Source organism: Pristiophorus japonicus, unplaced genomic scaffold (genome assembly GCF_044704955.1).
Source record: "Pristiophorus japonicus isolate sPriJap1 unplaced genomic scaffold, sPriJap1.hap1 HAP1_SCAFFOLD_204, whole genome shotgun sequence".
NCBI lineage: Eukaryota > Metazoa > Chordata > Chondrichthyes > Pristiophoridae > Pristiophorus > Pristiophorus japonicus.
The window spans coordinates 934,664-946,153 of NW_027251736.1; the positions used below are offsets into that span (position 1 = coordinate 934,664).

At 55.8% G+C, this 11,490-nt stretch overlaps 1 protein-coding gene across 1 annotated transcript; it reads left to right on the forward strand.

Moving 5' to 3' along the window:
• The first annotated feature begins 7,104 nt into the window (after positions 1–7,104).
• Positions 7,105–11,490, forward strand: LOC139244113 (fibril-forming collagen alpha chain-like). The gene is made up of 3 exons (XM_070870984.1): positions 7,105–7,145; positions 8,761–9,760; positions 9,874–11,490. Exons 1-3 carry the CDS (start codon positions 7,105–7,107, stop codon positions 11,488–11,490), a joined length of 2,658 nt encoding a protein of 885 aa, XP_070727085.1.

Sequence of the window (11,490 nt, forward strand, 5' to 3'; positions counted from 1 at the left end):
TGGCTGGATCACATGAAGCATTATCGGGTCCTGCTCACTATTCCAGAATCATTTTGGAATGCATAGATAACACCCAGCTACTATTCTCCACTGCTAACCGTCTTCTTAACCCCCTCTCCCCTGTCTCCACCCTCACCTCCAACAATAAGTGTGAGGAGCTCATGCACTTCTTTGTCTCAAAGATTGAAACCACCCGATCAGCTGCCTCTGCCCCTTCCCTTCCTTCCCCTAGCCCACCCGGCCAAACTTCCTCTGAGGCTCCCCCGGCCCTCGCCCTGACCTCACATCTCTCTCCAGTTTCTCTCCGATCTCCCCGCATGAACTCTCCGAGCACATCCTGTCCATGAGACCCACTTCCTGCTCCCTCGACCCTATTCCCACCAAACTGCTGACAACCCAACTTCCCTTTCTGGCTCCCATGTTAGCCGACATTGTGAACGGTTCTCTGTCCTCAGTACTGTTCCCCCTCTCCCTCAAATCTGTCATCATCACCCCTCTCCTCAAAAAACCAACCCTCGATCCCTCCGTCCTTGCAAACTACCGCCCCATCTCAAACCTTCCTTTCCTCGCCAAAGTCCTTGAACATGTTGTCGCCTCCCAAATCCGTGCCCATCTTTCCCGCAATTCCATGTTTCAATTCCTCCAATCCGGTTTCTGAACCTGCCTCAGGACCGAAACGGCTCTCATCAAAGTGACAAACGGCATCCTGTGTGACTGTGACCGGGGTAAACTCTCCCTCCTCGTCCTTCTCGACCTGTCTGCAGCCTTTCACACGTTGACCACTCCGTCCTCCTCCAACACCTCTCCACCATCGTCCAGCTGGGTGGGACTGCACTCGTCTGGTTCCATTCTTATCCATCTAATCGTAGCCCGAGAATCTCCTGCAATGGCTTCTCTTCCCGCTCCCACATCGTTACCCCTGGTGTCCCCCAGGGATCTATCCTTGGCCCCTCCTATTTCCCATCTACATGTTGCCCCTCGGTGACATCATCCGGAAACACAGCGTCAGTTTCCACATGTACACTGAGACACCCAGCTCTACCTCACCCCCACTTCTCTCCACCCCTCCTCAGTCTCTAAATTGTCAGACTGCGTGTCCCACATCCAGTTCTGGATGATCAGAAATTTCCTCCAATAGAATATTGGGAAGACCGAAGCCATTGTTTTCGGTCCCCGCCACAAACTGCGTTCCCTAGCCACTGACTCCATCCCTCTCCCCAACCTCTGTCTGAGGCTGAACCAGACTGTTCACAACCTTGGCGTTATATTTGATCCTGAAATGAGCTTTCGACTACATATCCGCAGCATAACTAAAACCGCCTATTTCCACCTCCGTAACATCGCTCATTCCACCCCTGCCTCAGCTCTTCTGCTGTTGAAGCCCTCATCCATGCCTTTGTTACCTCTAGCCTTGACTATTCCAATGCACTCCTGGCTGGCCTCCCAGATTCTACCCAACGTAAGCTAGAGCTGATCCAAAACTCGGCAGCCCGTGTCCTAACTCGCACCAAGTCCCGCTCACCCATCACCCCCTGTGCACCACTTTGAGTACTGTTGAGGGGGATGACTCATCAGGGGAGGGCAGCAGCAGCCAAGTTCATGGCACCGTGGCTGGCTCTGCTGCACAGGAGGGCAGGAAAAAGAGTGGGAGAGCGATAGTGATCGGGGATTCAATTGTAAGGGGGATAGATAGGTGTTTCTGCGGCCGTAACCGAGACTCCAGGATGGTATGTTGCCTCCCTGGTGCAAGGGTCAAGGATGTCTCGGAGCGGGTGCAGGACATTCTGAAAAGGGAGGGTGAACAGCCAGTTGTCGTGGTGCACATTGGTACCAATGACATAGGTAAAAAAAGGATGAGGTCCTATGAGGCGAATTTAAGGAGCTAGGAGCTCAATTAAAAAATAGAACCTCAAAAGTAGTAATCTCAGGATTGCTACCAGGGCCATGTGCTAGTCAGAGTAGGAATCGCAGGATAGCTCAGAAGAATACGTGGCTTGAGGAGTGGTGCAGAAGGGAGGGATTCAAATTCCTGGGGCATTGGAACCGGTTCTGAGGGAGGTGGGACCAGTACAAACTGGACGGTCTGCACCTGGGCAGGACCGGAACCAATGTCCTAGGGGGAGTGTTTGTTAGTGCTGTTGGGGAGGAGTTAAACTAATATGGCAGGGGGATGGGAACCTATGCAGGGAGACAGAGGGAAATAAAAAGGAGGCAGAAGCAAAAGATAGAAAGGAGATGAGTAAAAGTGGAGGGCAGAGAAACCCAAGGCAAAAAACAAAAAGGGCCACTGTACAGCAAAATTCTAAAGGGACAAAGTGGGTTTAAAAAAAGACAAGCCTGAAGGCTCTGTACCTCAATGCGAGGAGTATTCGGAATAAGGTGGACGAATTAACTGCGCAGATAGCAGTTAACGGATATGATGTAATTGGCATCACGGAGACATGGCTCCAGGGTGACCAAGGCTGGGAACTCAACATCCAGGGGTATTCAACATGTAGGAAGGATAGACAGAAAGGAAAAGGAGGTGGGGTGGCGTTGCTGGTTAAAGAGGAAATTAATGCAATTGTAAGGAAGGACATTAGCCTGGATCATGTGGAATCGGTATGGCTGGAGCTACGGAATAACAAAGGGCAGAAAACGCTAGTGGGAGTTGTGTACAGAACACCAAACAGTAGTAGTGAGGTTGGGGACAGCATCAAACAAGAAATTAGGGATGTGTGCAATAAAGGTACAGCAGTTATCATGGGCAACTTTAATCTACATATAGATTGGGCTAACCAAACTGGTAGCAATGTGGTGGAGGAGGATTTCCTGGAGTGTATTAGGGATGGTTTTCTAGACCAATATGTCGCGGAACCAACTAGAGGGATAGCCATCCTAGACTGGGTGATGTGTAATGAGAAAGGACTAATTAGCAATCTTGTTGTGCGAGGCCCCTTGGGGAAGAGTGACCATAATATGGTGGAATTCTTTATTAAGATGGAGAGTGACAAAGTTAATTCAGAGACTAGGGTCCTGAACTTAAAGAAAGGTAACTTCAACGGTATGAGACGTGAATTGGCTAGAATATACTGGCGAATGAATCTTAAAGGGTTGACGGTGGATAGGCAATGGCAAACATTTAAAGATCACATGGATGAACTTCAGCAATTGTACATCCCTGTCTGGAGTAAAAATAAAATGGGGAAGGTGGTTCAACCGTGGCTAACAAGGGAAATTAGGGATAGTGTTAAATCCAAGGAAGAGGCATATAAATTGGCCAGAAAAAGCAACAAACCTGAGGACTGGGAGAAATTTAGAATTCAACAGAGGAGGACTAAGGATTTAATTAGGAGGGGGAAAATAGAGTTCGAGAGGAAGCTTGCAGGGAACATAAAAACTGACTGCAAAAGCTTCTATAAATATGTGAAGAGAAAAAGATTAGTGAAGACAAACGTAGGTCCCTTGCAGTTGGATTCAGGTGAATTTATAATGGGGAACAAAGAAATGGCAGACCAATTGAACAAATACTTCGGTTCTGTCTTCACAAAGGAAGATACAAATAACCTTCCGAAGGTATTAGGGGACAGTGGGTCTCGTGAGAAGGAGGAACTGAAGGATATCCTTATTAGTCGGGAAATTGTGTTCGGGAAATTGATGGGATTGAAGGCCGATAAATCCCCGGGGCCTGATAGTCTGCATCCCAGAGTACTTAAGGAAGTGGCCATAGAAATAGTGGATGCATTGGTGATCATTTTCCAACAGTCTATCGACTCGGGATCAGTTCCTATGGACTGGAGGGTAGCTAATGTAACACCACTTTTTAAAAAAGGAGGGAGAGAGAAAACGGGTAATTATAGACCGGTTAGCCTGACATCAGTAGTGGGGAAAATGTTGGAATCAATCACTAAGGATGAAATAGCAGCGCATTTGGAAAGCAGTGACAGGATCGGTCCAAGTCAGCATGGATTTATGAAAGGGAAATCATGCTTGACAAATCTTCTGGAATTTTTTGAGGATGCAACTAGCAGAGTGGACAAGGGAGAACCAGTGGATGTGGTGTATTTGGACTTTCAAAAGGCTTTTGACAAGGTCCCACACAAGAGATTGGTGTGCAAAATTAAAGCACATGGTATTGGGGGTAATGTACTGATGTGGATAGAGAACTGGTTGGCAGACAGGAAGCAAAGAGTCGGGATAAACGGATCCTTTTCAGAATGGCAGGCAGTGACTAGTGGGGTGCCGCAGGGCTCAGTGCTGGGACCCCAGCTATTTACAATATACATTAACGATTTGGATGAAGGAATAGAGTGTAATGTCTCCAAGTTTGCAGATGACACTAAACTGGGTGGCGGTGTGAGCTGTGAGGAGGACGCTAAGAGGCTGCAGGGTGACTTGGACAGGTTAGGTGAGTGGTCAAGTGCATGGCAGATGCAGTATAATATGGATAAATGTGAGGTTATCCACTTTGGGGGCAAAAACACGAAGGCAGAATATTATCTGAATGGCGGCAGATTAGGAAAAGGGGAGGTGCAATGAGACCTGGGTGTCATGGTACATCAGTCATTGAAAGTTGGCATGCAGGTACAGCAGGCAGTGAAGGCGGCAAATGGTATGTTGGCCTTCATAGCTCGGGGATTTGAGTATAGGAGCAGGGAGGTCTTACTGCAGTTGGTGAGGCCTCACCTAGAATATTGTGTTCAGTTTTGGTCTCCTAATCTGAGGAAGGACCTTCTTGCTATTGAGGGAGTGCAGCGAAGGTTCACCAGACTGATTCCCGGGATGGCAGGACTGACATATGAGGAGAGACTGGATCGATTGGGCCTGTATTCACTGGAGTTTAGAAGGATGAGAGGGGATCTCATAGAAACATATTAGATTCTGACGGGATTGGACAGGTTAGATGCGGGAAGAATGTTCCCGATGTTGGGGAAGTCCAGAACCAGGGGACACAGTCTAAGGATAAGGGGTAAGCCATTTAGGACCGAGATGAGGAGAAACTTCTTCACCCAGAGAGTGGTTAACCTGTGGAATTCCCTGCTGCAGAGAGTTGTTGAGGCCAGTTCATTGGATATATTCAAGAGGGAGTTAGATATGGCCCTTACGGCTAAAGGGATCAAGGGGTATGGAGAGAAAGCAGGAAAGGGATACTGAGGGAATGATCAGCCATGATCTTATTGAATGGTGGTGCAGGCTCGAAGGGCCGAACGGCCTACTCCTGGACCTATTTTCTATGTTTCACTGACCTACATCGGCTCCCGGTTAAGCAACGCCTCGATTTCAAAATTCTCATCCTTGTTTTCAAATCCCTTTATAGCCTTGCCCCTCCCTATCTCTGTAATCTCCTTCATTAATAATAAAGCAAATCTTACAATATGCTGATCCAGCTGTTGTCCGCTGGTTTTCTGGGATGTGCTGAGGTTTACTGGGGCCCTACAGGTCTGTGTAATAATGCACCCCTGCTTTCAGTGCAGTACCGAGGGAGTGCCACACTGTCAGAGGTGGTCATCTGCTGCTGGTTCCGGTAAAGATCGCATCACCATTTGAAGAGTTCTTAAGAGTGTCCTTCTCAACATCCCTCCCTCAACTAACCGCGGATTAACTGGTCACTCACAACCTGGCTCTCTGCCGACATCTTACTGTGCACAAAATGCCCGCCCTCTTCCCCCAGGTAAGTGACTCAGTGTATGTGCAGACAAACAGTGGTGTCGGGGTTATTGTACTGGACTAGCAAGACAGGTCATGAGGTCAAATCCCAACATGGAATATAAAAGCCAAGAGATAATGAGCCTATATAAAGACTTACATTTATATAGCGCCTCTCACAACCTCCGGATGTCTTAAGGCACTTTACAGCCAATGAAGTATTTTGGGAGTGTAGTTACTGTTGTAATGTGGGAAATGCAGCAGCCAATTTGTGCACAGCAAGCTCCCACACATAGCACTGTGATAATGACAGGTAAACTGTTTTTGTTATGTTGATTAAGAGATAAATATTGGCCAGGACACCGGGGATAACTCCCTGCTTTTCTACGAAATCGTGCCATGGGATCTTTTACATCCACCCGAGAGAGCAGACGGCACCTCAGCACTGCACTCGAGAGCAAGCTGAGAATTTTGCGCTCCAGTCCGTCCCTGGAGTGGGACCTGAACCTACAACTTCTGACTCAGGAGGTGAGTGTGCTGCCCACTAACTCCACACTCGATATTGAGGCTTTACAGAGTACAGCAGTTTCACCAGGATGCTGCTTGGTCGAAGGAAATACAAATCTGAAGACAGATTTGAGAAATGGGGGTTTTTTTGTAACCCAGTTGGTTGGTGTGATGAGTGGTGTCCCCAGGGATAGCGTTTCACTATATTCATTAATGATTTGGATGAAGGAATAGAGAGTTGTATATCCAAGTTAGCAGGAACAGTAAATAGTGCAGATAGGGGCAGGGCGTTACAAAGGGACATTTGACAGATTGAATGGACAAAACTGGCAAATCAAGTTCAGTAACTTCCATTTAATATGGTAAAATGTCCCAAGGTGCTTCACAGGAGCATCATCAACATCATTTCACACCGAGACACACAAGGACAGTTGTTTAAATAGAGAGAAAGGGATAGACCGAGTAATTACAGACCAGTCAGCCTAACCTCAGTGGTGGACAATTATTGGAAAAAATCCTGAGGGACAGGATAAATCTACATTTAGAAAGACAAGGATTAATCAAGGACAGTCAGCACGGATGTGTTAAGGGAAGGTCGTGTCAGACTAACTTGATTGAATTTTTTGATGAGGTAACCAGGAGGGTCGATGAGGGCAGTGTGTATGATGCAGTGTATATGGATTGTAGCAAAGCTTTTGATAAGGTCCCACATGGCAGACTGGTCACAAGTTAAAGCCCCTGGGATCCAGGGCAAAGTGACAAAGTGGATCCAAAATTGTCTCAGAGGCAGGAAGCAAAGGGTAATGGGTGATGGGTGTTTGTGTGACTGGAAGGATGTTTCTAGTGGGGTTCCGCAGGGCTCAGTACTGGGTCCCTTGCTTTTTGTGGTATATATCAATGATTTAAACTTGAATACAAAGGGTATGATTAAAAAGTTTGCAGATGATACTAAAATCGGCTGTGTGGTTGATAATGAAGAAGAAAGCTGTGGAAGATATCCGTGAACTGGTCAGGTGGGCAGAACAGTGGCAAATGGAATTTAATCTGGAGAAGTGTGAGGTAATGCATTTGGGGAAGACTAACAAGGAAAGGGAATACACATTAAATGGTAGGACACTGGGAAGTGTAGAGGAACAGAGGGACCTGGGAGTGCAGGTCCACAGATCCCTGAAGGTAGGACAGGTAGGTTAAGGCGGCATACGGAATACTTGCCTTTATGGAATCCAAGAGCAGAGAGGTTATGCTTGAACTGTATAAAACACTGGTTAGGCCACAGCTGGAGTACTGCGTGCAGTTCTGGTCACCACATTACAGGAAAGATGTGATTGCACTGGAGAGGGTAGAGAGGAGATTACGAGGATGTTACCAGGACTGGAGAATTTTAGCTATGAGAAAAGATTGGATAGGCTGGGGTTGTTTTCTTTAAAACAGAGGAGGCTGAGGGGAGACCTGATTGAGGTGTATAAAGTATGAGGGGCCTAAATATAGAGTGGATAGGGAGGACATATTCCCGTTACAGAGGGGTCAATAACCAGGGGGCATAGATTTAAAGTAATTGGCGGGAGGTTTATAGGGGATTTGAGGGAAGATTTCTTCATCCAGAGGCCTGTGGGGGTCTGGATCTCACTGAAAGGGTGGTAGAGGCAGAAACCCTCATAGCATGTGCACTTGGAAGTTCTGTAACCTGCAGGGCGACAGAGCGAGAGCTGGATAGCGGGATGAGGGTGGATAGCGGGATGAGGGTGGATAGCTGTCGCTCAGCGCGGACATGATGGGCCGAATGGCCTCCTTCTATGCTGTAAATTTCTGTCAGATGACCAAAAGCTTGGTCAAAGAGGTAGGTTTGAAGGAGAGGCGGAGAGGTTTAGAGAGGAAATTGCAGAGCTTAGGGCGGAGTGATTAAATTAGGGGATGTCCAAGAGGCTGGAATTGAAGGGCTGAGACCTTAGAGGGTTGTAGGGGCTGGAGGAGGTTACAGAGATAGGGAGGGGTGTAGGAGATGAGGAGGTTACAGAGATAGGGAGAGGTGTAGGGGCTGGAGGAGATTACAGAGATAGGGAGGGATGTAGGGGGCTGGAGGAGATTACAGAGATAGGGAGGGGTACAGGGGCTGGAAGTTACAGAGATAGGGAGGGATGTAGGGGGCTGGAGGAGATTACAGAGATAGGGAGGGGTACAGGGGCTGGAAGTTACAGAGATAGGGAGGGATGTAGGAGATGAGGAGGTTACAGAGATCGGGAGGGATGGAGGAGATGAGGAGGTTACAGAGATAGGGAGGGATGTAGGGGCTGGAGGTTGTTACAGAGATAGGGAGGGGTGTAGGAGATGAGGAGGTTACAGAGATAGGGAGGGGTGTAGGGGCTGGAGGTTGTTATAGGGAGGGGTGTAGGGGCTGGAGGGGGTTACAGAGATAGGGAGGGGTGTAGGGGCTGGAGGTTGTTACAGAGATAGGGAGGGGTGTAGGGGCTGGAGGAGGTTACAGAGATAGGGAGGGATGTAGGGGCTGGAGGGGGTTACAGAGATAGGGAGGGATGTAGGGGCTGGAGGTTGTTACAGAGATAGGGAGGGGCAAGGTCATGGAGGCATTTGAAAACAAGGTTGAAAATGTTAAAATTGAGGTGTTGCCAGACTGGGAGTCAATGCTGGTCAACAAGGACCCGGGGCGAGCGGGGACCCGGGGCGAGCGGGGAGGGGGACCCTCGGCGAGCGGGGACTCGGGGCGAGCGGGGACTCGGGGACAGCGGGGACTCGGGGCGAGCGGGGACTCGGGGCGAGCGGGGACTCGGGGACAGCGGGGACTCGGGGCGAGCGGGGACTCGGGGCGAGCGGGGACTCGGGGACAGCGGGGACTCGGGGACAGCGGGGACTCGGGGCGAGCGGGGAGGGGGACCCTCGGCGAGCGGGGACTCGGGGCGAGCGGGGACTCGGGGACAGCGGGGACTCGGGGCGAGCGGGGAGGGGGACCCTCGGCGAGCGGGGACTCGGGGCGAGCGGGGACTCGGGGCGAGCGGGGACTCGGGGCGAGCGGGGACTCGGGGCGAGCGGGGACTCGGGGCGAGCGGGGACTCGGGGGGAGCGGGGAGGGGGACCCTCGGCGAGCGGGGACTCGGGGCGAGCGGGGACTCGGGGCGAGCGGGGAGGGGGACCCTCGGCGAGCGGGGACTCGGGGCGAGCGGGGACTCGGGGCGAGCGGGGACTCGGGGCGAGCGGGGACTCGGGGACAGCGGGGACTCGGGGACAGCGGGGACTCGGGGCGAGCGGGGAGGGGGACCCTCGGCGAGCGGGGACTCGGGGCGAGCGGGGACTCGGGGCGAGCGGGGACCCGGGGCGAGCGGGGACTCGGGGCGAGCGGGGACTCGGGGCGAGCGGGGACTCGGGGCGAGCGGGGACTCGGGGCGAGCGGGGACTCGGGGACAGCGGGGACCCGGGGCGAGCGGGGACTCGGGGGGAGCGGGGACTCGGGGACAGCGGGGACCCGGGGCGAGCGGGGAGGGGGACCCTCGGCGAGCGGGGACTCGGGGCGAGCGGGGACTCGGGGCGAGCGGGGACCCGGGGCGAGCGGGGACTCGGGGCGAGCGGGGAGGGGGACCCTCGGCGAGCGGGGACTCGGGGCGAGCGGGGACCCGGGGCGAGCGGGGACCCGGGGCGAGCGGGGAGGGGGACCCTCGGCGAGCGGGGACTCGGGGCGAGCGGGGACTCGGGGACAGCGGGGACTCGGGGACAGCGGGGACTCGGGGACAGCGGGGACTCGGGGACAGCGGGGACTCGGGGCGAGCGGGGACTCGGGGACAGCGGGGACTCGGGGACAGCGGGGACTCGGGGCGAGCGGGGAGGGGGACCCTCGGCGAGCGGGGACTCGGGGCGAGCGGGGACTCGGGGCGAGCGGGGACTCGGGGCGAGCGGGGAGGGGGACCCTCGGCGAGCGGGGACTCGGGGCGAGCGGGGACTCGGGGCGAGCGGGGACTCGGGGCGAGCGGGGACTCGGGGCGAGCGGGGACTCGGGGCGAGCGGGGACTCGGGGCGAGCGGGGACTCGGGGACAGCGGGGACCCGGGGCGAGCGGGGACTCGGGGACAGCGGGGACTCGGGGCGAGCGGGGACTCGGGGCGAGCGGGGACTCGGGGCGAGCGGGGACTCGGGGCGAGCGGGGACTCGGGGACAGCGGGGACTCGGGGCGAGCGGGGACTCGGGGACAGCGGGGACTCGGGGCGAGCGGGGACTCGGGGACAGCGGGGACTCGGGGCGAGCGGGGACTCGGGGCGAGCGGGGACTCGGGGCGAGCGGGGACTCGGGGCGAGCGGGGACTCGGGGACAGCGGGGACTCGGGGCGAGCGGGGAGGGGGACCCTCGGCGAGCGGGGACTCGGGGCGAGCGGGGACTCGGGGCGAGCGGGGACTCGGGGGGAGCGGGGACCCGGGGCGAGCGGGGACTCGGGGACAGCGGGGACTCGGGGACAGCGGGGACCCGGGGCGAGCGGGGACTCGGGGCGAGCGGGGACTCGGGGCGAGCGGGGACTCGGGGTGAGCGGGGAGGGGGACCCTCGGCGAGCGGGGACTCGGGGCGAGCGGGGACTCGGGGTGAGCGGGGAGGGGGACCCTCGGCGAGCGGGGACTCGGGGACAGCGGGGACTCGGGGGGAGCGGGGACTCGGGGACTCCTCGGGGCGAGCGGGGACTCGGGGCGAGCGGGGAGGGGGACCCTCGGCGAGCGGGGACTCGGGGCGAGCGGGGACTCGGGGCGAGCGGGGACTCGGGGCGAGCGGGGACTCGGGGACAGCGGGGACTCGGGGTGAGCGGGGAGGGGGACCCTCGGCGAGCGGGGACTCGGGGCGAGCGGGGAGGGGGACCCTCGGCGAGCGGGGACTCGGGGCGAGCGGGGACTCGGGGACAGCGGGGACTCGGGGTGAGCGGGGAGGGGGACCCTCGGCGAGCGGGGACTCGGGGACAGCGGGGACTCGGGGGGAGCGGGGACTCGGGGACTCCTCGGGGCGAGCGGGGACTCGGGGACAGCGGGGACTCGGGGGGAGCGGGGACTCGGGGCGAGCGGGGACTCGGGGACAGCGGGGACTCGGGGCGAGCGGGGACTCGGGGACAGCGGGGACTCGGGGGGAGCGGGGACTCGGGGACTCCTCGGGGACAGCGGGGACTCGGGGCGAGCGGGGAGGGGGACCCTCGGCGAGCGGGGACTCGGGGCGAGCGGGGACTCGGGGCGAGCGGGGAGGGGGACCCTCGGCGAGCGGGGACTCGGGGCGAGCGGGGACTCGGGGCGAGCGGGGACTCGGGGACAGCGGGGACTCGGGGACAGCGGGGACTCGGGGCGAGCGGGGAGGGGGACCCTCGGCGAGCGGGGACTCGGGGTGA